The 27678-nt window shown below is 45.0% G+C and overlaps 1 protein-coding gene across 3 annotated transcripts in view; it reads right to left on the bottom strand.

Moving 5' to 3' along the window:
• LOC137524249 (interferon-induced very large GTPase 1-like) overlaps nt 1–27678 on the bottom strand; it is a 281929-nt gene that overhangs the window by 32636 nt on the left and 221615 nt on the right. For all 3 annotated transcript variants that reach the window (XM_068243882.1, XM_068243883.1, XM_068243884.1), the window contains 9 exons: nt 23927–24211; nt 19667–19963; nt 17513–17788; nt 12837–12917; nt 11451–11502; nt 9710–10692; nt 8673–8779; nt 6643–6698; nt 572–795 (listed from right to left, as the gene is read on the bottom strand). In XM_068243882.1, the coding sequence (XP_068099983.1) occupies nt 572–795; nt 6643–6698; nt 8673–8779; nt 9710–10692; nt 11451–11502; nt 12837–12917; nt 17513–17788; nt 19667–19963; nt 23927–24211 (2361 nt within the window). The remainder of the gene's footprint in view (nt 1–571; nt 796–6642; nt 6699–8672; nt 8780–9709; nt 10693–11450; nt 11503–12836; nt 12918–17512; nt 17789–19666; nt 19964–23926; nt 24212–27678) is intronic.

The following is a 27678-nucleotide window of genomic DNA, read 5'->3' as shown; positions in this document are numbered from 1 at the left end:
CGCACTCTAGGTCTGAGTGCAAAGTTTATTTTGTCTCCCTGCATTCAATTTTTTTTTCTGTTTCTTCATTCTATATTCTATTCTTCACTGACCTCATCTGTTGACTGATGTCACTGAGGGAACCACAGCACATTTATAGATACACTCAAAGGGGCCAGGATTCCAGTCATTTGGAACAGTAGAAGAGTAAAGACCTATAGCTCTGGTATGAAGACTTCAATCAAGAAAATAAGATAACGGGTAAAGAACGAAGGGAGATCGTCATATTTCAGTATTCTTTTGTTCAATAAAATGAATTAAAAAGAAAAAATAAGAAAGAATGTAGGAGAAAGAACAAGATGATCTGAGAGGCAAAATAAGCTTTGTATTCAAAGCTGATGTGTTATTTAATTACCGGTAATCAACTTCAGGGCTTTAAATAATTGCAATCTAGCACTACCCGGCCACTGCAAGCAGGAAGATTTCAAACACGTCTATGAACTAAGCTCAAAACATTATATTAAAAGGTACATTTTTTCTGCCAAATGAGAACTGTGACTATATTCACATCATGTAGAGATGACACACTTACTTTTTAAGCACAAATAATGAGGTAGGTACACGGCTGACACCACATTGGTCACACTGGTGTCTATTCTGAACAGAGGGCCAATAACCTCATACTTCTCATCAAAAGGCTCTTTCAGATGTTCAATCCAAGATTCCAGATTGTAGTGGATAACCACAGGACCCGTCACCTGGAATTTAATTCCCGTTGTCTGGCAGCAGAAGAGGCCGGCAGATTTCAGTTCCAGCCTGAAAAGACCACATGTGGCATTAGTCTAGCTAGCCAGGGGCTAAAGATTTTTATGAAACTAAATTCAGAGAAAAACTCAAGAGTTTGACTACCGAGAAAGATGCTTCATAATAATCTGTCTGGTTTCTTGGGCTTCTTTGGAAGTGTTTTCAAACGCCCACAGCAGTCATTCAGTAATGATGAGATGGATATGGCCTTCTTTTGCCTCAGGGAAGGTACTGCCACATATTCTTGTACTTTTCACCAATTATTGTCAACCAAACTGGTCATTCCTAATCATTCTGGGCAGCAGTACAGAAGCAAGTCCTCTACAGATATGCTGCTCAGCGTTTGGAGAGCAAACTGCCAAGGATGAGTCAGCAGCCCCTTTGAAGTTCATATATAAACAATAGAGTTCAAAGTTCAGCAAAGTTTGCAGACACCTGTACTGTAAAGTGGATCCAAGACAAACTTTTCCTGCCTTCATTTTTCTGCCCCTTACATATAGTTTATTGTGCATTCTTCTCCCCAAATGCTTTTTTAAATTTTATTTATTACCTAATTGCATGTAAATGAATGTATCTATGCCCCCAGCTCCTCCAGTGCCTAGGCATTCTGAGTCCCATGCTGCAAGTGCTCATGGGAGCTCAGCTTGGGGAGGAGGAGGCGTTTGCTGAAGCATGCATGAGATTTCAGAGGCAAGGGGAGGAGAGGGAAGTGGAGTTTTCACAGGCTGAGGGGAGGAGATGCAGAGCAGCTTACCTGTGTGTAATGATGACAAGCAGAATATGGCTCCTTTTATTGTATCACAGGAAGAAATAATCATATACTGTTGAAGCGGTTTGCAGCTAGATTTACTGTGTGTTTACACAGTAAATCTAGCTGCAAACAGCTTCAACAGTATATGATATCTAAACTTAGAAAAGATAAGTTGCTTGCTGTAGTTAGTTTTCATCTCGGATCTGCTTTAAGATTTTAAGCTAAAACAATGATCATTCTGGCTAAGGACTATCTCACATATGTACGGTATGTAGTTTTGGTAATAAATGTAAACTTTACTGATGTCAAAGAACAGGACTGACAATTAAGAAAATACACCTAAAATACTTCAGAATAAGATGACCACTGGTTACTAACCTTTACCTAGAAAAAGCATGCAAGAGATTCCAAAGAAGCATAGGTCTTGAAGTGTACAACTATAAGTTGCAATACGCAGTACATAAGTGAGCGCAAGAGAGAGAAGTGCAAAACAGTGGTAGTAGATCTTGACTTGAAGAGTAAACAATCAAATAAAAAAATAAGTGTTTTGTGGGTATGTACTGTATGTACAGCCTAATCTCTACTAGCTACTAAACATATATATCTATATATATAATAGAGTAAGTGCCTCAACCTTCAAACAAGAAGAAGAAGTAGCGCCCTGCCCCCAGGGCCGGTCCAAGCAAGAAGAAGAGGCTGGTCCAAGCAAGAAGAAGAAGTAGTGTCATATCAAACCAAGGGCAAAGAGGGATAATTTGCATATTCAGTAGCAGTGCATTGTGGGTAACCACAAATGTTCACTTATAGCTGAATTATTGCAGATTTGCTTATGTTTTAAGAAAGAAAATTACACCAAGCTTTGCTTTTTTTAGTAGGAGGGGTTTTTGGTCTCTTTTATCCTCCTATACATTCTTAGTAGTTTGGGTCACCCCGAGCTGCTTGGTTACTCTGTTGTACTGGTCCAAGCCCTAGCTCATACAGCCATATCAATCCATACTATGTACTGATGAGGATCAAAAGTCTGAAATAGGCTGTCACATGTGGGTTTGATATGACTGTGTAAAATTTAAAGCTATAGGGCCTGGTTCACAAAGCGGTGCAAACTGTTTAGCACAGGTGTGCTAAACAGTTAGCGCATGAAGTACCATTCGTGGACCTTTGCGCGTGCAAAGTGCCGCGATTTGCGCGATCCCGGTCTTTTGCTCGTGAACTTTTGCGTGTGCAAAGTGCCGCAAATTGCACGCGCAAAAGTCTGCAAACGGCACTTCACGTGCTAACTGTTTAGCACACCCGTGCTAAACAGTTTGCACCACTTTGTGAATCAGGCTTTGTGAATCAAGGCTTGCTTGACTTACCAAGGGTGAAAAGTAATAATTTGCTTATTTAGTAGCGGTGCATTGTGGGTAACCACAAATGTTCACTTATAGCTGAATTATTGCAGATTTTCTTCTGTTTTAAGAAGCCAAATTACACCAAGCTTTTATTTTTTTTTAGTAGAAGGTCTTTTTGGTCCCATTTATCACCCTATACATTCCGAGTGGTTTGGGTCGCCCTGAGCTGCTTGGTTACTCTGTTGTACTGGTCCAAGCCCTATCTCATACAGCCATATCAATCCTTGCCATGTACAGATGTGGACCAAAAATCTGAAACAGACTGTCACATGTGGGTTTGATGTGGCTGTGTAAAATTTAAAGCTATAGGCTTGCTATACTCCAGTGGTTCTGGATGCTTGCTTGGCTTACATTCATGAGCAGTTAGCATAGCAGAGAATGCGTCCTCGGCAGGACGTGAAGCTGCTGTCTCTCCCCACCTGCCTGCACCCAGGGACGGATCTAGGGGGGGGCGAGCGGGTATCTTGCCCCAGGCGCAGTTTGTTGAATTCTTAAAAAGGCGGCAAAATGAATGGCAGTTTAGGCGCCAAAACCTGACCTTGCCCCAGGCGCAACTTGGTCTTGCTCCGTCCCTGCCTGCACCTATTGTGAATCAAGGCTTGCTTGACTTACCAAGGGTGAAAAGGAATAATTTGCATATTTAGTAGCGGTGCACTGTGGGTAACCACAAATGTTCACTTATAGCTGAATAATTGCAGATTTTTTTCTGTTTTAACCACCCTGGCGGTATTGACGAGCTCAGCTCGTCCAGGAAAAACTTGCTGAAAGCGGTATTGACGAGCTGAGCTCGTCAATACCGCCAGGGAGATTTCTTGTTTCTCTTCCCCGCCGGCTGCACTTTTCCCTCATCAGAGGGATTCCCCAGGATGGCTGGATGCCTGCCAGCACGCTGTGGGTAGCGATCTGTGCTACCCACAGCATACAGAACTAGCATCCAGCCACCCTGGGAATCCCTGTGCAGCCGGCGGGGCAGAGAATGTGTGGGGCTGTGCAGGGATTCCCCTTCTTTGCCGGCGGGTGGCTGGTGCGGGGATCCTCTCTGTGCGGGGGGCCGGGGATCCCCGTACTGTGCATGCGGGGTGACCCTTTTGTGTGTGCGGGGGGGCGGGTATCCCCTTCTATGGGGCTGGTCTTGGCCGGTCGGGGACACCCCCTTCTGTGGTGGGGGGAAGGTGGGTGTCCCCATCTATGTGGGCTGTGGGTGGCCTCTCCCTCCTCTTCCCCATCCCTCCCTCTCTGTCCCCCGTGTCCTGACCCCCCGATCCCGTGTCTCCCCCCTGTAAGAAGCCCTGATCTACTCACCTGAGGGCTTTCTCCTGCGGCGGCCACGATGGACACCCTCCTCCTCCATCGCCGAAGTCCCGGTCTGTGTAATTACAGTACGCGGCTTGGTGACGTCACCAAGCTGCGTACTGTAATTACAGAGAACACGAGACTTCGCGATGGAGGAGGAGGGTGTCCATCGTGGCCGCCGCAGGAGAAAGCCCTCAGGTGAGTAGATCAGGGCTTCTTACAGGGGGGAGACACGGGATCGGGGGGTCAGGACACGGGGGACAGAGAGGGAGGGATGGGGAAGAGGAGGGAGAGGCCACCCACAGCCCACATAGATGGGGACACCCACCTTCCCCCCACCACAGAAGGGGGTGTCCCCGACCGGCCAAGACCAGCCCCATAGAAGGGGATACCCGCCCCCCCGCACACACAAAAGGGTCACCCCGCATGCACAGTACGGGGATCCCCGGCCCCCCGCACAGAGAGGATCCCCGCACCAGCCACCCGCCGGCAAAGAAGGGGAATCCCTGCACAGCCCCACACATTCTCTGCCCCGCCGGCTGCACAGGGATTCCCAGGGTGGCTGGATGCTAGTTCTGTATGCTGTGTGTAGTGGGGGGGACACAGGATCAGGGGTGAGAGGGGGGGCATGGAGGACAGAGAGGGAGGGGGGAAGAGGAGGGAGAGGCCACCCACAGCCCGCATAGATGGGGACCCCCACCTCCCACCCACCACAGAAGGGGGTGTCCCCGACCCACCACGACTAGCCCCCATAGAAGGATGATACCTGCCCCCCCCCAATGCACACACAGAAGGGCCACCCACACGCACAGTATGGGGATTCCCCCCCCCCCCCACAGAGGGGATCCCCGCCGGCCACTACCAGCCAGCACAGAAGGGGAGCCCCCCCCCCCACAGAAGGGACACCCGGCCACAGTTAGGGGGCATCGGGGGCAATGGGGTTGGGGGGGCAGAGGCACCCGCAAACCTAGCTCCCTATACATATGACTCCCTAGACCTGGCTGCACATCTGTCTCCTATACACCTGGCTGCACATCTGTCTCCTATACACCAGCAAACATCTTGCTCCCTATATACCTGGCAAAACATCTAGCTAACTACACCTGGCTGCACATCTGGCTAATACATCTGGCTATACATCTGGGTCTTATACTCACCATTGGCATGCTGATCCCTCGCCGCGTACCTCTGATAGCTTCTCCAGTGCCTTCTTCCATGTCCCTTGGCGGATTTTGCTTCTCCCTTGGCGATCACATGTCCCCCGTCGATCGGCGTTGATGGCACCAATGTCACACAGCATCATCAAAATCTCGCAGCAAACACTTTTTTTTTATTGAATTCAATACAATAACCTGTATTGAATTCAATATAAAAAAAATGATTGCAAAAAAAATTGGTTGAAAATTATTGGAAATTAATTGAACCACTTTTTGCACGGAAATACTGGGGAAATAGAACGCCAGGGTGGTTAAGAAGCCAAACTACACCAAGTTTTGATTTTTTTAGTAGAAGGTCTTTTTGGTCCCTTTTATCCCCCTATACATTCCGAGTGGTTTGGGTCGCCCTGAGCTGCTTGGTTACTCTGTTGTACAGGTCCAAGCCCTATCTCATACAGCCATATCAATCCTTGCCATGTACAGATGAGGACCAAAAGACCGAAACAGGCTGTCACATGTGGGTTTGATATGACTGTGTAAAGTTTAAAGCTATAGGCTTGCTAAAACAAACAAACACAGAACATTTATATCCCGCTTTTCTCCTGGCGGACTCAAAGCGCCAGAGCTGCAGCCACTAGGACACGCTCTATAGGCAGTAGCAGTGTTAGGGAGACTTGCCCAAGGTCTCCTACTGAATAGGTGCTGGCTTACTGAACAGGCAGAGCCAAGATTCAAACCCAGGTCTCCTGTGTCAGAGGCAGAGTCCTTAACCACTGCTATACACCAGTGGTTCTGGATGCTTGCTTGGTTTACCAAGGGCGAAAAGGGATAATTGGCATATTTAGTAGCAGTGCATTGTGGGTAACCACAAATGTTCACTTATAGCTGAATTATTGCAGATTTCCTTCTGTTTTAAAAAGTCAAATTACACCAATACAGTGGGCGGCATTGCAGAAAGTGACAACAGTGGAACGCACGATGTAACACGGAAGAGGTGAGGCATCCCCGCCCGCTGCCTCTTACTAATAGTTGCGGCTGCTACTGTGCTTAAGCAGGAGGGGGAGTGCACATGAGGGACCCAGTTGAGGGGGGGTCCGACCCCCCTCCCCGCCACTGTGCCCACTACCCCTTTCCTGCCCTCTACTCCCTTATGCGGCGTATGCTACGTCGCGGGTCGGCTAGTATTATGTATTTCAATTAATGAAGCAAAACATTTGGTTGAATCAGGCTTACTTTCCTTGCCCAACACAATACCTTTATATCTTACCTGAATTTGTTTCCATGCGTACTTGGAACAACAAAAATATCAGCAGGATTGTTATTCTAAAATAAAGGAAAAATGCCAAGTGAATATGACTCTAAGGTCCAAAATTGGAACACAGAATGCAAGATGTTGAAAAGCAGAGACCCAGATCTGGGAAGGAGGCACACACTTTGGAGGCATTTGGAAGTTGGAACATGCTATAGGGTTGCTGCTGGAACATTGGGGACACGCTATTGGGGCACTGGGCATCTGTGACAAACTATTGGATTTAAGGGAAGTGTTTCTATGGATGCATAGTGTTTCTATGCATACGTAGAAACACTATAGGAAAAAAAAGAAGGACCCTATGGGAAAGGAAAGCAAGGACACATATTATGTGGGTCTAGGGAAGCTTGGAAACAGTAGGGGCACTGGGAACCTGGCAAAAAAAAGTTAAGGAATTGGGAACCTAAGATGTACTATGGGTGACTCTGGAAATCTGGGACAATTTGCAGAGGCACTAGGGAGATGGGACAAACAATGTGGACCCTGGAAAGCGGGGATTAAACAGTATTAGGCAATGGAAGGCTGACGCATACTATAAGGTGCAGTAAAAATCTGGGGGATTTTTTTGATGCACTATGTAAGAAACTGGACATCCTAGACACACTATAGGGGCACTGGGAACCTGGGGCACAGTACTAGAGGCAATTAGATGCACTAGGAGAGTACTAGGAAGCTACAACACATAATGGATGGCATTCAGATGCCCAGAAAGGGGACTCTGGGAATGGAAGCTTAGTCAGACTGTTAGGGTACTGGAAAACAGAGGCACTATGAGGATAGGAATACAATGGGAGAGCTGGGAATTGTAGACATACTGCTGGAGTGGCTAGGAACTTGACCCAGCCTGCAGGGAAGGTGGGCCATACTGCTGGTGGTACTACTAAATTTGGACACATTGCTGGGAATAGTAAACTTTGTTATATTTGGCCATACCCACCGTTTGGGGAGGGGGTCTGGCTTTTCAACACCTAGCTGAGAAAACAAATGCATGCGGTATGTTGCAGAAAGGGAGAAGAGGAATACTGTTTTACTGAAAGGGGAGCAGTGGAATAAATGTGCTGCAGAGATTGTCCAGAGGTACTAACCCTAACTGTGAAGCATGAGGTCAAGAGTTTTACTCCCAGGTCAGAGGAAAAATAAAAGTAAATGAGGGGGAGAAGTAACTGTGCTGCAGAGAGGAATACAATGCAATCTAGAGAGGGAGATGAGGGATAAATGTGCTGCAGAGAGGAGATGAGAAATGTGTGTGCATAGAAGAGCTAAGCTACAGGCAGTAGATTTTTGGTTCCCGAACAAGTCCTCCTAGGTGACCAGTTAGTGTGAGTACAGCTGTCTAAGGCCTGGTTCACACATAAATCTGCACATTTCCAGTACTGGTCTGTCCTGTCAGTTATGCATCAGTTTTGCATCCATTTTCTATCATTTTACCTGACTGGACCTGAAATGTACAACTTTTATTTGTGAACACGCCCATAGTAACACATGCAAAACTGATACACAACTGACAAGACAGGACTGGACAGGAAATGTACAGATTTATGTGTGAACACGCCCATAGTAACACATGCAAAACTGATACACAACCGACAGGACAGGACTGGACAGGAAATGTACAGATTTATGTGTGAACACGCCCATAGTAACACATGCAAAACTGATACACAACCGACAGGACAGGACTGGACAGGAAATGTACAGATTTATGTGTGGACACGCCCTTAGCAACACATACAAAACTGATGACAACTGTCAAATACTGACAGGACACGACTGGGCACCTTTTTATGTGTGAACCAAGCCTAAGTGACAGTGTGCAGTTACAGCAGGCGAGGGGGGAATGTTCTGTAGCGACAGACAGTTTAACTTCTTTTCTACCTCTGAAGTATAACTTTTTCTTCTTCCAAACACAACCTTAGCTTTGCCCAGTGGACACATAATTTGCTGATACTAGTAAAAACCAAAGAATGTAGTCGTAGTATTAATAATACCTGTCCACAGTGGGTGCAGCTCATATTATTGAAGAGTGAGGAGGGAGCAGAATCGTCTTCCAGTGGACAGCTTGCAGCTTCTGGCTGAGACTCTTCCCTGCAGGACTCTGGAACAGAGGATATTACAGGAATCAGAATGGGAAGTGCAGACAATATCCTTTGTTTCCTCCATCTATGTTATGCACAGTGGCGTAGCTAAGGAGCTGTGGGCCCTGGTGCAAGTTATACATTGGGCCCCTCTGCCCTCCAAGCACTCTATACATAATAATTGATATGGCGCACCAAACCCTGCCAAGGACAACCACAGTGTCAGAGGTGCAAGAAAGGGATAGTGAACAGCATGTTAATGATTGCTGCTGTTCAAAGCATGTATAGAACTGATTATTACCAGCACAGGACCAATAGAGAGCAAATACTATGGTTGAGAGAGGGCCCCTCTGGCTCAAGGGCCCCGGTGCGGTTGCAGCCTCTGCATCCCCTATTGCTACATTACTGGTTATGCAGCTGCGTAAGGGAAATCCTGGTTTTGATAAAAATTCTCACAGATGGGCACTTCATGAGTATTTGTGTAACTTTAAGTTCCCACAAATTAGGTTTCCATTCCAATTTGTACCTAACTTAAAATTTCAAAAACTAACAATACGTTCAAATAGCTTTTCCCAAGATTTTTTTGCACACTAAATAAATACTATCAAGCAATGGGGCAGCAATTAGAATTAAGCTAAGTTTATGAGTTCAGGGGCTGCGATGCTTTTTTTGCACACCTAACTGCTTGATTTGTTTTTCTAGGATGCCATCTTGAATTGTCAGCATATACTGAATATGTATGTTCATGCAGCCTTGAGTACACTAACAATTGCCATTTACTTTATATAAAATCACAATTTCTGTTCTAAAATTCCTTCTGCATCGGGTTGTAGCAAATGCCTTAAATCCTCGACTATCATAATATACCGTAGAATAAGGCATAAAATACTACAATGACGTTGATTTTAATTGGTGTCACATCTCTATGTGTTTGTGGTGTTACCATTCACCTTGCGTTTGATCATGTAAGACCAGGAATGGATCTGTCTCTTGACACAGTTCCTCAATGACATCTATGTGAAGGGATAACTGGTCCATCCTTTCTTCTGCCCTCTGTACTATATCAGATAGTGAGAATACAGTCTGATGTTCTTGTGTGGAGCTCCGACCAGGAACTTGCAGCTCCAGAACCTCAAGGAGTTTCTCAACCATTTCTGTATCACATATTGTCTGAGCTCCATCCAGTACTGTGGTTTGTGTTTTGCTACAACAGGCATGATCTAGTTCCTCGGGACTTAATTTCTCATGGCTTGATTCTCCAAACAGTTCCTTATCAGGAGGCATCTCTGTCTCGGATACAGGTTTGCCCTGTGTCCTTCTGTAATGGATTATACATTCCTCCAGCTTCTTTTTCTTGAAGTTCAGTTGCTCTTGATCATTTCTCAGATTTGTTTTCTTTTTCTCAGCTGCCACTTTTATTGTTTCTTCATGGTGTCCTCTGTGCTCCTCCAACAGGAGGCAGGAGGAACAGATACAAATGGCTTCTTCCACGCAGTAGAAGTCCATGATTTTATGATGGAGGGGGCATTTTGTCTTCTGTAATAAAGTGGTGGGTTTGACCATGAGGTGCTCCTCACCTCTGCAGTGGACACCCAGGTGGTCATTACAGAGAGAAGCTTCACAAAGCACACAAGATTTTACAGCAGGCACTGAGTCGTGAATGCAGTAAGTGCAGTTCAGTTGGCTGGTCTTCTGGTTTGACTTGGTTGATTTACAATACACTGACACTTCTCGGAGAATACGGTTTATTTTGGGCATCTCTCTGAATTTTTCCCGACACAGAGGGCAGGAAGACTCTTTCTGTTTTTGGCTGTCCCAAGTTTCGATGCATCCCTTACAGAAGTTGTGTCCACAGTGAAGTGTTACAGGGTCATTAAATGTTTCCTTGCAGAGTGGGCACTCCAGTTCATTTCTCAAGTGGGTAGGCGATTCCCTTGAAAATAAAAAATAATAATTAGGTTCTCCTAAATAAAATGCATTTTTTTAGTTGGAGACAGTAGAAATTGGAAGATATGGCAACATTTTTAAAACATGAGAAAAGGGCCTTATTTATGAAAGCTTTGATGAGCGCTGATACATTGAGGATGAAATCATTTAACTATTTACAGAAATTTCTGTGTCAGTTTGCTTTGTATGTGGGTTTGAATTTGTAACCCCCTCCCTGGGGTAGTGCCACAATTTTTTTAGAGCATACTCAAGGCCAGATTTATACTTTTATAGGCCCAGTATGTTGTGTCTCCCATTTCTTGTGCAGTGGCACCCCTCCCATTCCATGTGCAGCCCCCTCTTCCATATGTATCATCCATGTACTGTAGCTCCTCTTTCATGAACAGCTCCCTTGGGCATCAGTTTCCTTTTTCATGTGTTACTCCCTATTTTCACCCTCTTTTTGTTGTAACCCCTCTTTCATATTTAGGTGCCTTGGTCTGCAGCTTATATAAAATTCACTGACATCAAAACGTGGACAGTACAATACATGTGTTATGTAAGTAGATCAAGTATTTATCTGCCTATATATGTGTTTTTTTTCCTGGCATAGTATGGCTAATCCTCCTGCTTTAAGAGTAAACCCCAGTATCATATGTATGTGAAGTTCTGCTTTAACTCGTTACCATCCTAAAAATGACCACCCATGAGAAGATAATACATCCGTGCTACTATCTGCAGAATGGAAGGACGTGGATGACTTACCAGTCTTCCTCTGTGGTTTTTCCCAGCAACTTTATTCCCAACGACTCAGCTCCTGAAAGTGACATAACAGCCAAAGTTCACACAAATAGTCTAAATTCCACGCCTTCGGGACCCTTGGAGGGCTTTAAAAGCACTTGCGTTCCCAAGTGGTTCATGAAGACAGGCTTATCCGTAGTGTACATGCGCTAGCCCAGACACGAATGTGCACAGTATGGACACGCTCCTCTTTGGAAGTACTCAGGCATATGAGCACTTCCAAAGCCTTCGCAAGGACTCCTGAAGGCGTTTTTGACCAGTTGGTGTACCGGTGGAACAAGGGCACAGAGAGAGGCCCAGGAAGGCTCTATGTGATCTAGAGCCTTCCCGCTGCATAGTAAAGCATCTCATTTTTTCCAATCACTTATGTATTGCTTTAAACTTGGCCCTATCCAGAAAGCAAAAATAGAGAAGGCATAGAATGGGGAGGGAGTAAGGCTATGTTCATACAAGGCCTGATAACGGACCATTTTGCACAACGGACACACAGACATATTGACGGATACTAGATTATCTATAGCAGGGGTCTCAAACTCAATTTACCTGGGGGCTGCAGGAGGCAAAGTCAGGATGAGGCTGGGCCGCATAAGGAATTTCACAATCGCGGCGCATCGCCGCCTCTGCCCGCCCCTCTCACTCTTCCTTCACAGAGAGGGGCGGGGAGAGGTGGCGATCCGTGCAGCGATTGACGTCAGGAGGGGCAGAGCTGAAGCTGAAAGCTCTGCCCCTTCCAGGAAATGCCGGCGGATTGCCCCCTGGGCGATTTGGGGGTCTGCAGCCCTCGTTTAGCGGCGGGGATGCGGTGGATTACTCGGGAGCACTGAAGCGAACTATAAGGAAGCTTTTGCCAGCGAGGGCCACAAAATATTGTATCGAGGGCCACAAATGGCCCGCGGGCCGCGAGTTTGAGACCCCTGATCTATAGGATTTATTTACACATGCCCATTGTGAATGTGTCCATTGTGGTAGCTGAACACAAAATCTCGATGCTACATGACTTTTCTGGGCGCTGCATGGAACACAAACATGTAATAGGCATTGCAAGAGACACCATGAGTACATGGATTGACACAGTGGATCGCTCATTGGATCATCTTTCACCGTTCACACTGGGAGCCCAGCGTAAGGTAAACCTAACGTTAAGAGAATTAGGCAAAGAATATAAGAGAAAGACATGGGGAAAAATTTACAAAAATGGCAAATTCAGGTGCAGGGTAGCTTCTAGGCTAAATTGACCCCACAGAGAGGGTGCCAAAATTGGGCCCCCCCCCCCTCCCTGGGCTGTAGAATGTTATTTGCGATGTGGTATTTAGCCCCCCAGCTACGGAAAAGCTGCTAATGGGTTATTACCTGACTGTTGCTTAGAATTCTGGTCTGGCTGGGCAGGGCTTCCAGGCTGGATGTCTTGAGAACTTCTGCTGTTCTTGTTACCTGGCAAACACAAACAGAAATGCACTTCTTGTAAGTATGTGAACGCATGTATTTTATATTTTACAATTTTTTTGTGATAGTGGTCCTTCAAAACACTTCTCTAGAGCAGTGACATTATTATGTACAGCAGGAGAGATTGGTAGGGCTTCCAGACAGACGCTGCACCCAAATTAACTACCTGCGTAGATGTGCAGAGCTTGAAAAACGGGCAAATTACACAACTTGCATTCAAAACAGGTGCAGCAAAAGTGGTTGCCTCCAAAAATGAGACTACCATCTCTCAGCCCTCCTACGATCCATTGCCTCCAGATTTAGGACTCTGTCCGCTACTCAGCAAATCTCCAGTCCACCTTCTTACCTCTCCTACCAATTACTAACAACCCTATGTTCCCTCAGGGTGAGGAAGACCTAGCAGCATTCTCTTGGTGGGATCCGAAAAGCCTCGCTAAAGTCACATACTTTCTTACCTTTAGAGGTATCTACTCTTGGTCTGAAATACTGGAGAAATTTCAGGCCCCTCCTAGAGAATTCTTCCACTACTTAAAGATAAGACACTGGATTACTTCCCTAACTTGAGGCAAAGATTTTCCTCTAAGGGCCCGTTTCCACAATCGCGAATCTGCATGCGTTGTCTGCATGCGGATTTGCATAGCCAATACAAGTGGATGGGCCTGGTTCCACTTGTCCGAAGTGCTGAGCGTTTTTCTGTGCGGGAAAAATCTGCACGGCAGAGCCGTCAAAATTTGCTCCCCGCACACCGCTATGCGAATCGCACGCAATGCATTGAATAGGGAAATCGCATGCGTTTTTGGCATGTGTTTTTCCCGCGATTTCGCGTGCGATTTTGCATAGAAACTAATGTAAATGAACACAGGCAGTGACACGGTTAAAATCGCATATACCCTAACCTATGCAAAATCGCATGCAAAATTGCGGCAAAAACGCATGCGGAATCGCATCCGCATGCGATTTCGTCAGTGGTGAATTACCGACAATTCCGCACCGCAATAGTGGAAACGGGCCCTTACTAATACTCTGTATGAAAACATATGTCTTCACCATCCTGATACTAAGGCCACGTTCACATTATCAGACGCGGATGGCCGTGCGATTGGAGCGCAACACGTACGAAAGCACACCATCTGCGTTTGCATGCATTGCGTGGCTGATCCCATTCACTGAAAGTGAATGGGTCAGCCACGCGTTTTAGGGAAAAATGCGTGCAGCATGCGTTTGCGGACTGCGCTGGTCTGCAACACATGCAGTGTGAACATCAGACAGTGCAGTCTATGCACGTCTGATGTTGTGCAGGTTTGTCTCCCGCACGCGTTGCTGAGATACGGACAGCAACACGTGTAATGTGAACGAGGCCTAAAGGGCTGATCTCCACAATTTACGCCTTGTTAACAAGACAGTCTCTCCACAGACCACATCCATACGCTTCCAAATGGGAATCAGATCTCTCTTGCTCCAAAGACAGAGAAGACTGGACAGATATCTGGTATACAGTCTCAAATTGCTCTTGTAATCTACACACAATAGAGGCAGCCTATAAAGTTATGACTCAAGTTGCCAAATTATTCCCCTATGCCAACCCCTTCTGTTTCCAGGGATGCAGAGCACCTGGTGACATGCTACATGTTTGGTGGACCTGCCCACGGCTAAATAGATTCTGGTGTCAAGTTTATAAACTTTTATCCTCTCTTTTCCATAAATCCATCCTTAGAGATCCCTGGCAGGCCCTTTTACATGAGAAAATAGGGTCACTGACTGAAACACAAAACAAGCTGGCTTATATGGTCCTTTCTGCTGCAACTATGACGATAGCATGGAACTGGAAAAAAACCCTCTGTCACTATTAACGAGGTAAAATCTCGAATAAACTCATTTATGGTAAATGAAAAATTAACCAGCATTCTCAAGGACACCCATAAAAAAAATTCAGAAGATTTGGGATCCCTGGATCTGACTTGAGCATCCCAATTTAGAGGATTTCTTAATAACATGGCTGTAAGATGGATCCCCTACTCATACTCTCTCCTCTTCTTCTCCTATCTTCCTTTCACATCTTCCTTTCTCCCCCTCAGACTCTCTCTCATTTTCTTCATATCGAACATATCGAACCCTTCCTGCCTTGCCTGTCTATCGCTGGATGACAGGCTTCCAGGAATGCACATTCTTCCCATTGGCATGCCCCAGATAGGTGGACTTAGCCCTCTGTGGGCACACACTAGCTATTGATATACAATAATTCCCTTGCTGTCTTTATTATTTGTTCTTCTCTTCACCTTCCCCACATTACTGATTATACAGTGGTGTGAAAAACTATTTGCCCCCTTCCTGATTTCTTGTTCTTTTGCATGTTTGTCACACTTAAATGTTTCTGCTCATCAAAAACCGTTAACTATTAGTCAAAGATAACATAATTGAACACAAAATGCAGTTTTAAATGATGGTTTTTATTATTTAGTGAGAAAAAAACTCCAAATCTACATGGAGCTGTGTGAAAAAGTGATTGCCCCCCTTGTTAAAAAATAACTTAACTGTGGTTTATCACACCTGAGTTCAATTTCTGTAGTCACCCCCAGGCCTGATTACTGCCACACCTGTTTCAAACAAGAAATCCCTTAAATAGGAGCTATCTGACAAAGAGAAGTAGACCAAAAGCACCTCAAAAGCTAGATATCATGCCAAGATCCAAAGAAATCAGGAACTAATGAGAACAAAAGTACTGTAATTGAGATCTATCAGTCTGGTAAAGGTTATAAAGCCATTTCTAAAGCTTTGGGACTCCAGCGAACCACAGTGAGAGCCATTATCCACAAATGGCAAAAACATGGAACAGTGATGAACCTGCCCAGGAGTGGCCGGCCGACCAAAATTACCCCAAGAGCGCAGAGAAAACTCATCTGAGAGGCCACAAAAGACCCCAGGACAACATCTAAAGAACTGCAGGCCTCACTTGCCTCAATTAAGGTCAGTGTTCACGACTCCACCATAAGAAAGAGACTGGGCAAAAGCGGCCTGCATGGCAGATATCCAAGGCGCAAACCACTTTTAAGCAAAAAGAACATTAAAGCTCGTCTCAATTTTGCTAAAAAAACATCTCAATGATTGCCAAGACTTTTGGGAAAATACCTTATGGACCGACGAGACAAAAGTTGAACTTTTTGGAAGGTGCGTGTCCTGTTACATCTGGCGTAGAAGTAACACAGCATTTCAGCAAAAGAACATCATACCAACAGTAAAATATGGTGGTGGTAGTGTGATGGTCTGGGGTTGTTTTGCTGCTTCAGGACCTGGAAGGCTTGCTGTGATAGATGGAACCATGAATTCTACTGTCTACCAAAAAATCCTGAAGGAGAATGTCCGGCCATCTGTTTGTCAACTCAAGCTGAAGCGATCTTGGGTGCTGCAGCAGGACAATGACCCAAAACACACCAGCAAATCCACCTCTGAATGGCTGAAGAAAAACAAAATGAAGACTTTGGAGTGGCCTAGTCAAAGTCCTGACCGGAATCCTATTGAGATGTTGTGGCATGACCTTAAAAAGGCAGTTCATGCTAGAAAACCCTCAAATAAAGCTGAATTACAACAATTCTGCAAAGATGAGTGGGCCAAAATTCCTCCAGAGCGCTGTAAAAGACTTGTTGCAAGTTATCACAAACGCTTGATTGCAGTTATTGCTGCTAAGGGTGGCCCAACCAGTTATTAGGTTCAGGGGGCAATTTCTTTTTCACACAGCTCCATGTAGGTTTTGAGTTTTTTTTTCTCACTAAATAATAAAAACCATCATTTAAAACTGCATTTTGTGTTCAATTATGTTATCTTTGACTAATAGTTAACGGTTTTTGATGAGCAGAAACATTTAAGTGTGACAAACATGCAAAAGAATAAGAAATCAGGAGGGGGGCAAATAGTTTTTCACACCACTGTATGTGATATTTGAATTTGTAATGTACATCCCTTACCCTTGGTTGCCCTGCGTTGGCTTTTTCAATGTACAGTTATATTCCCTTTAAAAACTATAACGTAATGAAGAACACAGGCACCAACAGGATAAAATCAATTCTTAAAACTTTTAAAATTGCTTAGGAGGCAGTGGTGGACTTACCCCCCGCAAGCAGACACAAAAACTGTGTATTCAAAACAATCAAATTTATTGGTACACTCCAGGGGTTTTTGCAACGCGTTTCGCAGGTATATTCCCGCTTCCTCAGGCAATAAAAAATAGGAGTACACACAGTACAGTCTCAAGGTCATGATAAGCGCCTCTGTCCACCAGTTTTCCTGTCCACCAGTTTTGTCAACCCTCACACTCTTGGATCCTCAAATTATTTTTCTCTCTCTGTATTTCCTGCTCACAACTGATATTCCTTTTCCCCCAGAACCTGCTTCGCAAAGACCCCAGGAAAACCTCACCACTGTCACACCAAAGAAGAGCCCTTGCAGTGACTCATGCAGGCCCACCCAGGACCACTCTAAAACAGGGACCATTGTGGGTTGGGATCTCTGCAATTCCTAACCCTATTCCATCGTTGGTCACTGGTAATAGTAAATGACCTGGTTTAGTGGGAAAATATTACTGTGTTTACCTGTCAGTGGAATCCAGTTCTGTAAATCACTTGCAATTTGCTCATTATTGGTCATCTTCAGAATTTTGATGGCCATGTCCAGAACTTCTTCTTGTTCATAAAGCAGTCTGATGAGGTCCATTGTGGTGATCCTGTCTGCAGAATCCAGCAGTCTCTGGAGGATGGGACGCTTTCCTTCTTTACAAAGCTCAGATAATTTCAGTTTAAACTGCTTAAAATCAAATTGCTTGAGTTTATCCAGAATATAGGGAAGAATAACTTCAGGTGTCCGAAGGCCTTCCAAAATAAAAAAATTGTGGAGAGGAAACACAGCTAACACCACACTTGACAATGGGAAAAAAGAACTATTAACTTCTAACAAAAACTTTTGTTAAAAATGGACCAGTCCAATCTTTCATTGGCTTCATTTGATTGGTCAATTTTCAAATGTATGCCTTCAAGTTTTAAAGGCATACATTTGCCTTCAAAATTTGCATAATGCTGCATCAACTTAAAGGGAACCTCACTGCAGGTTTTATACATACCTAGGTAGATGGAAGGCTCTGGATACTGTACAGCCTCCCCGGTCTTTGGTCTGTCCCACTGATTTTGCACAGTGACCATTTGAAGTTATTCGACTTGTTAGGACAAATAGCCCTTCAGTACTCCTCAGACAGCCTTCCAAACTATTTGAGTTCTCACGTAGTTCAGAAGACAAGCGCTTATCTTTGGAACTACCTGGGGAACGTGAGTAGTTCCAAAAGGCTTACCAAGGAATATTAAAGGCATCTTATGGCATCCAGGCCTCAAAGAACTGAAGCCAGTTTTAGGGCAAAGAAAGGTCCTACATACTATTAGTATAGTGTTCCCACTAAGGTGCTCAGTGAATGTAGGTTCCCCAGTGTTGTCCACCTATAATTAATAAACCTCTAGGGGCCTGATCCAATTCACTTTTCTCCAAAGTTTTTCCTAGGTGATATTTTACATTTTTATCAAAAATGTTGTATAAGCCACCAACAAGCAAGAAAATACTCTTGACAGTACCTTTTACCCTACTTTTTTTGGTACTTTTTCATTTGCAGAGTGTTAAAAAAGTTATTTTAACTACTTATCCTCCTGCAGGCAGTATAACTACGCCCTGCAGGACTTCATCTAAAGTCCCGGGGCAAAGATATACATACCTTGCCGCGATCGCATGCCGTGCATGTTCCCGTACGCTCATCACCGCCCGTTAGTACATAGTTCCCATTCACCGATCAAAGTGCCTGCTGCGATCACTTTCCCATAGTTACCAAAATAAAATACTTGTATATTAAAAAAAAGGTGACATTTAAAAAAAATACCTAATTAGTTACCTGTCATGAGAGTATATTACTATTATTTTTGCAAATAAGGGCTTGTAATTAGTGACGGACGCAAAACTGAAAAAATACACGTTTATTTCAAAATATTGTCACCATATATTGTACTAAGGACATATTTTAAATGTTGTAATAACAGGGACAAATAGGCAAATAAAATGTGTGGGTTTTATCCACAGTAGCCCCTTTTATTTTAACTATAATGGTAAAAAAAACTGAGAAATAATGATTTTTTTTCCAATTTTTTTATTATGCCTGTTAAAATGCAGTTAAAATAAAATTATTCTTATCAAAATGTACCAACCAAAGAAAGCCTAATTGGTGGCAAAAAAACAAGATATTGATTGAACATTTTGTTGTGATAAGTAGTGATAAAGTTATTGGCGATTAAAAGGGAGGAGCTCTGAAATGTGAAAATTGCTCTGGTCCGTAAAGGGAAAAACCCCTTAATGGTGAACTAGTTAAACAGAGATGAAATATTATCTCCTAGGAGAAAAAGTGAATTCGATCGGGCCCTATGTGTTTCTAACCTACCTACCATGAAACTTACAGCAAAAGAGGCTTTGTGGAGCTCAGAGCTGAACCCATATCACTCTTATTTCCCCTGTAATTAATCAAAATCAAACCCAATCTGTTTGGAAAAGTTGTATGGTGCTACCAACGTAAATACCAACTTAAATACCATACAACCACGAGGTATGTGAAGAACTACCAACATCTGACCATAATCCAATCACACATGCAGACGATTACTGATTCTTGTATCCACCGAGTGTGTGAATGTGAAAAAGACTTGCTGTACAGTAAAACTTACCAGACGATTTTATCTGCCTTTGCAGGTCCTCAGCCGATCCCATCAGACCAAATGAATTTAGCACCTGCATAGTGACTTCTAGAGCTGAGAATTCTCCATAGTGATCTATGAGAAGGTTCCACACATAGATCACATCTGCATCTTCTAGCTTTCCACGTGGAATGGGCGATCTGTTCTCATACGTAAAATCAGATAGTTTGTATTTGAAATATTTGAACTCATTTGATGACAGACCTTCTAGAGAATTTTGAAGAAGCCCTTTTGGTGTCCACTGAGAATTCAACATAGAGGGAGATTCTGCAGAAAACAGGCACATATTCCTTAACTTTAATGGAGTATAAATGAAGACAAGATTCTATATATACAACATGCAGTTGCATTTGCTTTAGCTGCTTCTTCTTGGCATGATATATGGTTGTTTAACTTATTATTGACCAGTATTCTCAAATCCTATCTCAAATCCTACTCAATGTACGATGTTCCCGGGTGTATCCCATTTGTTTAATATGTTGCTTTGCCATTGGCTCATCCTTGATACATGACTTTACATTTATTGGCATTAAAATTAATGTTCCATATGCCTACCTGTAACATCATGATGCTGTCAAATTCCATATAATGGGGTCGATTCATCAAGCATTACCGCATTCGGTAATGCAGAAAACAGCTGACTTTACCGAGCACTTAGGAAAATGTCAATTCATAAAGGCTGTTACCGCATGAAAAGCTGAACTTACCGAGCAGTGAGGTAAATTACCGACTCGTGCGGTAAATACCTCAACACATGTAAGTAAATGTCAATACATAAATCCTACAATATGCGGTAAAGCCACAAAACATTACCGACTGCTTTGATGTGGCGAAAAGAGTGCGGAGACTTTGCTGGGAGCCATGACTGACTTAAGCAGAATCAGTGAGAGCTTTGACTGACAGGAGCAGGGAGGAGCAGGGAGCCAATAGAAATAGCCATCTCCTGCAAGTCCCGATGATCGGATCTGATAGGACCCGCAGGCTTTTCCGGCGGGTCTAGCTTTTCTACACCCAGGCAGCAAGCAGAGAGATCATGGAGCAAAAGATGCTTAACCTCTTAGGTTCATGTTTGAAGATGCAGAGGAGCTAGTGGGGAAATCACCTAAGCATGGCATGAGTAATGTCTCTTGGAAGTTCTTCTAAGCTGTGGAAATTGAATAAAATGTTAAGAAAGAATACTAGACAGATTCAGAGAAGATTCATAGCAAGCAGAGGCAGTATAAAAAACATGAACATTCTAAGGGATTCGGGGATGCCTCGCAATGCCCTCACTGCAGTAGAACCGCATGTAACAACACAGAGACACTCCACTTTCTTCTGCTGTTACGAACAGGTTTTTGTCAATGGGCTTCGGTAATTTCCCGAACTTCTACCGCACCTGTGAACATTTGTATTAGCACACAAAAGTCTAAAATACCGAATGCGTATTTTCCGACCAGAATTTTTTTTCGCACAGCCTTTTATGAATTGACCCCAGTGTTGTGTCATCTGTAAAGACGGCAAGAATACCTCATATGTATTAAAAAACCTTAACTCCTGTGCGAATACTATCTCTCTTGTCCTCTACACAAACTATTATTTTGTGTACCAAAGCTTAATGAAACAGAAGGCTAGAGATGGTCAACAAGAGCTAATAATTCTGGCATGCATGAAAATAGCACACATTTTTTTTGCAGCTTAGAACTTAGCCAATCAAATGTGGGCAGCACGGTGGCCTAGTGGTTAGGACTCATGTCTTACAGCACTGGATCCCCGAGGGCACTATCTGCACAGAGTTTGTATGTTCTCTCAGTGTCTGTGTGGGTTTCCTTCGGTCATTCCTCCCACATCCCAAAAACATACAGATAAGTTAATTGGCTTCCCCCTAAATTGACAAAAGTTTGCTTTCCTAAAACAGAAAGAATTTGCGATAATTCAGGTTGGAGTGAGCTCGAGATGTCTCCCAGGCACCACTGCTGAATATATGCAAATTAACCATTGTCTGTATGCATGTTGGATTATTATGGCTCTGTACATATTAAAGGGGAACTGAAGTAAGAGGTATACGGAGGCTGCCATATTTATTTCCTTTTAATCAATACCAGTTGCCTGGCAGCCCTGCTGGTCTATTTCTCTGCAGTAGTATCTGAATAACACCAGAAACAAGCATGCAGCTAGTCTTGTCAGATCTGACTTTAAAGTCTGAAACACCTGATCTGCTGCATGCTTGTTCAGGGGCTATGGCTAATAGTATTAGAGGAAGAGGATCAGCAGGGCTGCCAGGCAACTTGTATTGCTTAAAAGGAAATAAACATGGCGGCCTCCATATACCTCTCTCTTCAGCTCCCCTTTAACAAGCTAACACATCATTGCATTCCAGTGGTTCTGGAGGTGTGTTTAGCTTCTAAGGGTACAATGGTTAATTTGCATATATTCAGCAGTGGTGCCTGGGAGACATCTCGAGCTCACTCCAACCTGAATTATCGCAAATTCTTTCTGTTTTAGGAAAGCAAACTTTTGTTTTTCTTAACATCTTAGTAAGGGGGCTTTTAGGACCATTGTAGTCCCTTACACACCCCAATGAGTTCTGGGTCACCATGAGCTTGCTGGTTAGTCTGTGCCCCTAAATTGACGCTAGACTATGATACATAAGCTACACAATACAGTACATACATAGACATATGACTATGGTAGGGGTTAGATTGTGAACCTCTGAGCATACTGTGCCTGCACAATAGTATTGTGCAGGTGCAGTACGCTCCCGATGACAAGGGTGTGTTTGTGAGCGCTCGTACGTGCTTGCGCAGAAGACGCTGACCCATCAGGGGTCGGTGATCCTTAGAGGCTGCCAATGGGATCCTGGAGTTGTGGCGAGGGATCAAAATTACTTATAGGGGCTGGAAGAAGCCCCAAGTTAATAAAACTGCATTAAGTCTTTGGCCTCGTAAGTCCTTTAAGCTCCTCCAGAAAACTTATGGCTCCTACACTTCTCTAAGGTTGCCCACACTCCCTGGATTGCCCTCTCTCATACTTTTTGTCTTCTCCAACTTTCAACACATTTTAAAATCTCTCAAATTACACCTTCTCAAACTCATGTACCTATTCTCCACTTTTTCTCAACAAACTGCAACTAACCACAGTTCCATTTACCTTACCTGTTATATACGATGTTTCCCTTCCTCCTAGATTATAAGCTGGACTGTGTAGGTCCCCGCCCCCTCCAAAGTCATGTTTTGTACTTGCTACATATGCAAGTTTGTCTTCTGCCCCACATAATTTTTACTGTATTTTTTGGACTGTAAGACTCACTTTTTCTCCGCCAAAAGAGGGGAGTCCAAATGCAGGGAGGTTCTGACTTGTGAATGCCTGCCAATACAAACCTCCCACCCACCGCGATGTGAGGGACTCCTTGTACTGTGCCCATGCAGAGAAGGACAAAGGGGGACAAAGGAGGACACGGGGACACAAAGGGGCATAGATGAGGATGCAAGGGGACAAAAAGGGGCATAGAGGACACAAGGGGGACGGAGGACACAGGGGGACACAAAGGGGCATAGAGGAGGACACAAGGAGGACAGAGGCAAACACATGGGGTACACAAGAGGTACAAGGGGACATAATCCACAAGATGCCCCTTCACCATGGATGCACCAAGTTTAGTATATTTTTTTTCCCCTGGTGTTTGTCCTTTAAATCTAGGTGCGTCTTATAGTCAGGAGCGTCTTATAGTCCGAAAAATGCAGTGTATAGTGCTGGGTAATATGTTGGTGCTTTCTTAAAGGAATTCGGAGGTCACAAAATTGTATAAAGCTTTACATACCTGGGGCTTCTTTCAGCCCCTAGAAGTCTCTCTGGTCACCCGCAGAAGTTCTGTCCTCCTCCAGAGTCCTGCTGTCAGCCTCGTAAGGATCAGTGACCCGGCTGGGTAGGCGTTCTCTCCCTTCAACAGGAGCATTCTGAGCATGCGTAGGAATGCGAGAGATGCGTGTGCCCACAAATGCGTAGAAGCTGCGGACCTGCTACAGGACTGACAGCTGGACCCAGGAGAAGACCAGAGCTGCAGCGAGGAACACCTAGGCGAAGAAGGAGAAGCAGAAGGAGAATTTTATTGAAATCTTGACACCTTATTTTGAAGACTTTTTTTCTTACTAAGCGTTGCAAAAAGTGACACATAGATAAGGGTAGTACCGACTAAGCAACGATACATTCATCTTGAGTAAATTTTAGTGCCGCAGGCTCGTAGCTACTTACTGAATATTTGTGGTCTCCGCACGTCTTGTTCCTCAAGGTCTCTGACCAGGAGTCCATTATGTCTCTTTAGTATGTAATAGAACGCGTCCTTATCTGCTTTACTCCAAGCTGGAATATAACTGTAGAGCTTCCTCATCCTTTCCTGAGAGACCCTGTGGCTCATCACTGTGTCATACTGTTCTTCTGTCAGCAGGTTGTGCAGCAGAAGTTCGTCCATTATGGGTTGGATTTCAGACATACGGCATATCAGAAGTGCCCGGTGTCTATCCAAAAAGTGCTCTAAACCTGAAAAAAAAACAGTATTTTTTTTTTCATGTTTGCGATTTCACAATGGAATGCAGGTAATGTTTATCTCTTTAAAGTGAACTTTAAAGGACTACTGTAAGGGGGGGGGAAGGGGAAAATGGCTTCTAATGGTCCCCCGCAGTCACCCTGTGCCCGCGCAGCCACTCACTGATGCTCCGGCCCCGCCTCCGGTTCACTTCTGGAATTTCCGACTTTAAAGTCGGAAAACCACTGTGCCTGCATGGCTGTGTCCTCGCTCCTGCTGACGTCACCAGGAGCGTATGGCGCAGACCATACTAGGCCTGCACAATTCACTCCTGGTGATGTCAACGGGAGGGAAGGCGCGGCTACGCAGTGGTTTTCCGACTTTAAAGTTGGAAATTCCAGAAGTGAACCGGAGGCGGTGCCGGAGCATCGGGGAGTGGCTGCGCGGGCACAGGATGTCTGCGGGGGACCATTAGAAGCCCTGGGTAAGTTCAACTCATTTTCCCCCGACCCCCCTACAGTAGTCCTTTAACCTCCTTAGCGGTAACCCCGTGTGTGACACGGGGTAAGCCGCCGGAGGGTGCCGCTCAGGCCCTGCTGGGCCGATTTAAATAATTTTTTTTTTGCTGGACGCAGCTAGTACTTTGCTAGCTGCGCCAGCACCCCGATCGCCGCCGCCGCGCGCCCGATCGCCGCTATCCGGTGCGGCGCGCGGCCCCCCCCCCCCAGACCCCGTGCGCTGCCTGGCCAATCAGTGCCAGGCAGCGCCGAGGGGTGGCCCGGGACTCCCAATGACGTCCCGACGTCAGTGACGTCGGTGACGTCATCCCGCCCCGTCGCCATGGCGACGGGGGAAGCCCTCCAGGAAATCCCGTTCTTTGAACGGGATTTCCTGATCGCAGATCGCCGAAGGCGATCGAAGCGGGCGGGGGGATGCCGCTGAGCAGCGGCTATCATGTAGCGAGCCCTCGGCTCGCTACATGATTTAAAAAAAAATAAAATAAAAAAAAACTGCTGCGCTGCCCCCGGCGGTATTTTTCATACCGCCAAGGGGGTTAAGTGACAATAAATTCATTAGGGAAACAATTGTATCCATCCTCCTACTCCTAATAATTACCCCTTTTTTTCCGCTATCCAACTGTTTTTTTTGTTATGTTTAAAAACTTAAAGCTGGTTTCTTGCTTCATCTCAGCTCAATGATACAGTCTGTCCCGTGTCTTAGAGAGCTAAAATATATGTATAGTATTGGCCTTTTTTATCTATCCCCTGCTTTCAGAAGCCCAGTTGTGTACCCAGTGTGGTACTACCAGCAGCGTAAAATGCTCATCAGTTCCAAGGAGGTCATTGAGAGAGAGTGAATCCACCTCTGTCAAATGTTCATGTCATCAGGCTGTAAAATTGTATATAACCCAGGTGGCTACACGTCATGAAAATTCCATCAACTGAGCTGGTTTTGCTGACATCAAACTGACAAATGTTGATTCGGGTAATACCTTTAAAGGGATACTGAGCAGGTTTTAAAATCATCATTTGTACTTACCTAGGGCTTCCACCGGTCCACCATAGGCCGCGAAGTCCCCGGGCGTCCTCCTGGCTCCTCTCCCGGTCCCGCTAGCAGCTACGTTAATTGAGTCCCGCCGCACATCACGCCGGCCACTACGCGTCAATGCCAACCGGCGTGAGAGTCCTGTGCATGCGCGGCTCAGAGTTAGAGAACCGCGCATGCGCAGAACTCTCACATTAGCTGGCGTGATGACGTGGGCCGGACGGCGTGAAGACGCATAATGTGTGCGGCGGGACTCATGCTGATGACTTCAGACGGAAGTCACCTGTTAATGGAGCCGCCAGCAGGACCGGAGAGGAGCCAGGAGGACGCCCGGAGACCTCATTGCCTACGGTGGGCTGGAGGAAGCCCTAGGTAAGTACAAATTGTGATTTAAAACCTGCTCAGTATCACTTTAATTACTAACTGTACATGGTTTATTGCAAGCTTTAGAAACGTTAAATGGAACCTGAAGCGAGAAGTATATGGAGGCTGCCATATTTATTTCCTTTTGAACAATACCAGTTGCCTGGCAACATTGCTGATCTATTTGGCTGTAGTAGTGTCTGAATCACACCAGAAACAAGCATGCAACTAATGTCAGACCTGACAATAATGTCAGACACACGTGATCTGCTGCATGCTTGTTCAGGGTCTATGGCTAAAAGTATTAGCGGCAGAGGATCAGCAGGACAGCCAGGCAACTGGTATGGCTTAAAAGGAAATAAATATGGCAGCCTCTATATACCTCTCACTTCAGGTTCTTTTTAAAGAGAACCCGAGGTGAGGATTTAATTATGTTACTGGGGCACAGAGGCTGGTTGTGCACACTAACACCAGCCTCTGTTGCCCCATGGTGTGCCTCCATGTCCCCCCTGCGCGCCGCTATAGCCCCCGTAGTGCTGGCGACGCACGGCGTGTCGCCAGCACAATGTTTACCTATGCGCTGTCAGTCACCGCCGCTCCCCTGCCTCCTCCACATCGGCGCTACCCGCCCGCGTCCCTTCCCTCCCGCTGATTGGAGGGAAGGGACGCGGGCAGGTAGCGGCGATGCGGAGGAGGCGGGGGAGCAGCGCTGACAGACAGCGCTAGGGTAAACATTGTGCTGGCGACACGCTGCGTGTCGCCAGCACTGCGGGGGTATAGCGGCAAGCAGGGGGGTATTTGAGGCACACGATGGGGCAACAGAGGCTGGTGTTAGTGTGCACAACCAGCCTCTGTGCCCCACTAACGTAATGCACTGCCACCTCGGGTTCTCTTTAAGTTTCTTCTTCAGACACCATACAGAACTGTACAAAAGTGATGTAACATACAGAGACTTAAATATGATTCTGTTCTGTATAATGCCTGAAGGAGGAACTTGAAGGACACCTCAGGCGAAAATAAACTAATAAAATAAATAATTATCATATATTATAATTATAAGTATCTATCTTCCTTCACCTAAAAATGACTTTTTAAGATATTCCAGTTTTATTTTATGTTTAAATCTACTTTTTAAGTTTAACTGTTTTATTGTTTTTGCTCAATGACACATTCATTGAAGTATGCCAGAGCTAAAATCTAAGAACTATTGACCCTTTTTATCTTTTTTTCTGGTCTCAGAAGCCATTTTCTGCTTTTTATAGTTTTTAGTTGGTATTTCTTATCAGTGAGGGTCACACTGTAGTCACTTCCTGTCTGAGTCAGGACTGAGTCAGCCACTTACATACCTGATATTTAACTATTTCAGGCAGAGAAAGAAAAAAAGGAAACCAGCATAGTTATTTGTGTGCCTGGCACTGTACATACCCATGTCTATCCAGCCCCATTTCTATGGGCGTGCAATGCGTGCAATCGCCCGGGGCGCTGGATTGTTGCGGCCGGAGGGGGCGCTGTGGCGGTGGGAGCGGGCATAATAGTAATAACTCACCTTTCTTCAGCCGGATAGCCGATCTCC

Source organism: Hyperolius riggenbachi, chromosome 7 (genome assembly GCF_040937935.1).
Source record: "Hyperolius riggenbachi isolate aHypRig1 chromosome 7, aHypRig1.pri, whole genome shotgun sequence".
Lineage (NCBI taxonomy): Eukaryota > Metazoa > Chordata > Amphibia > Anura > Hyperoliidae > Hyperolius > Hyperolius riggenbachi.
This window is presented reverse-complemented; position numbering and strand designations above follow the sequence as displayed.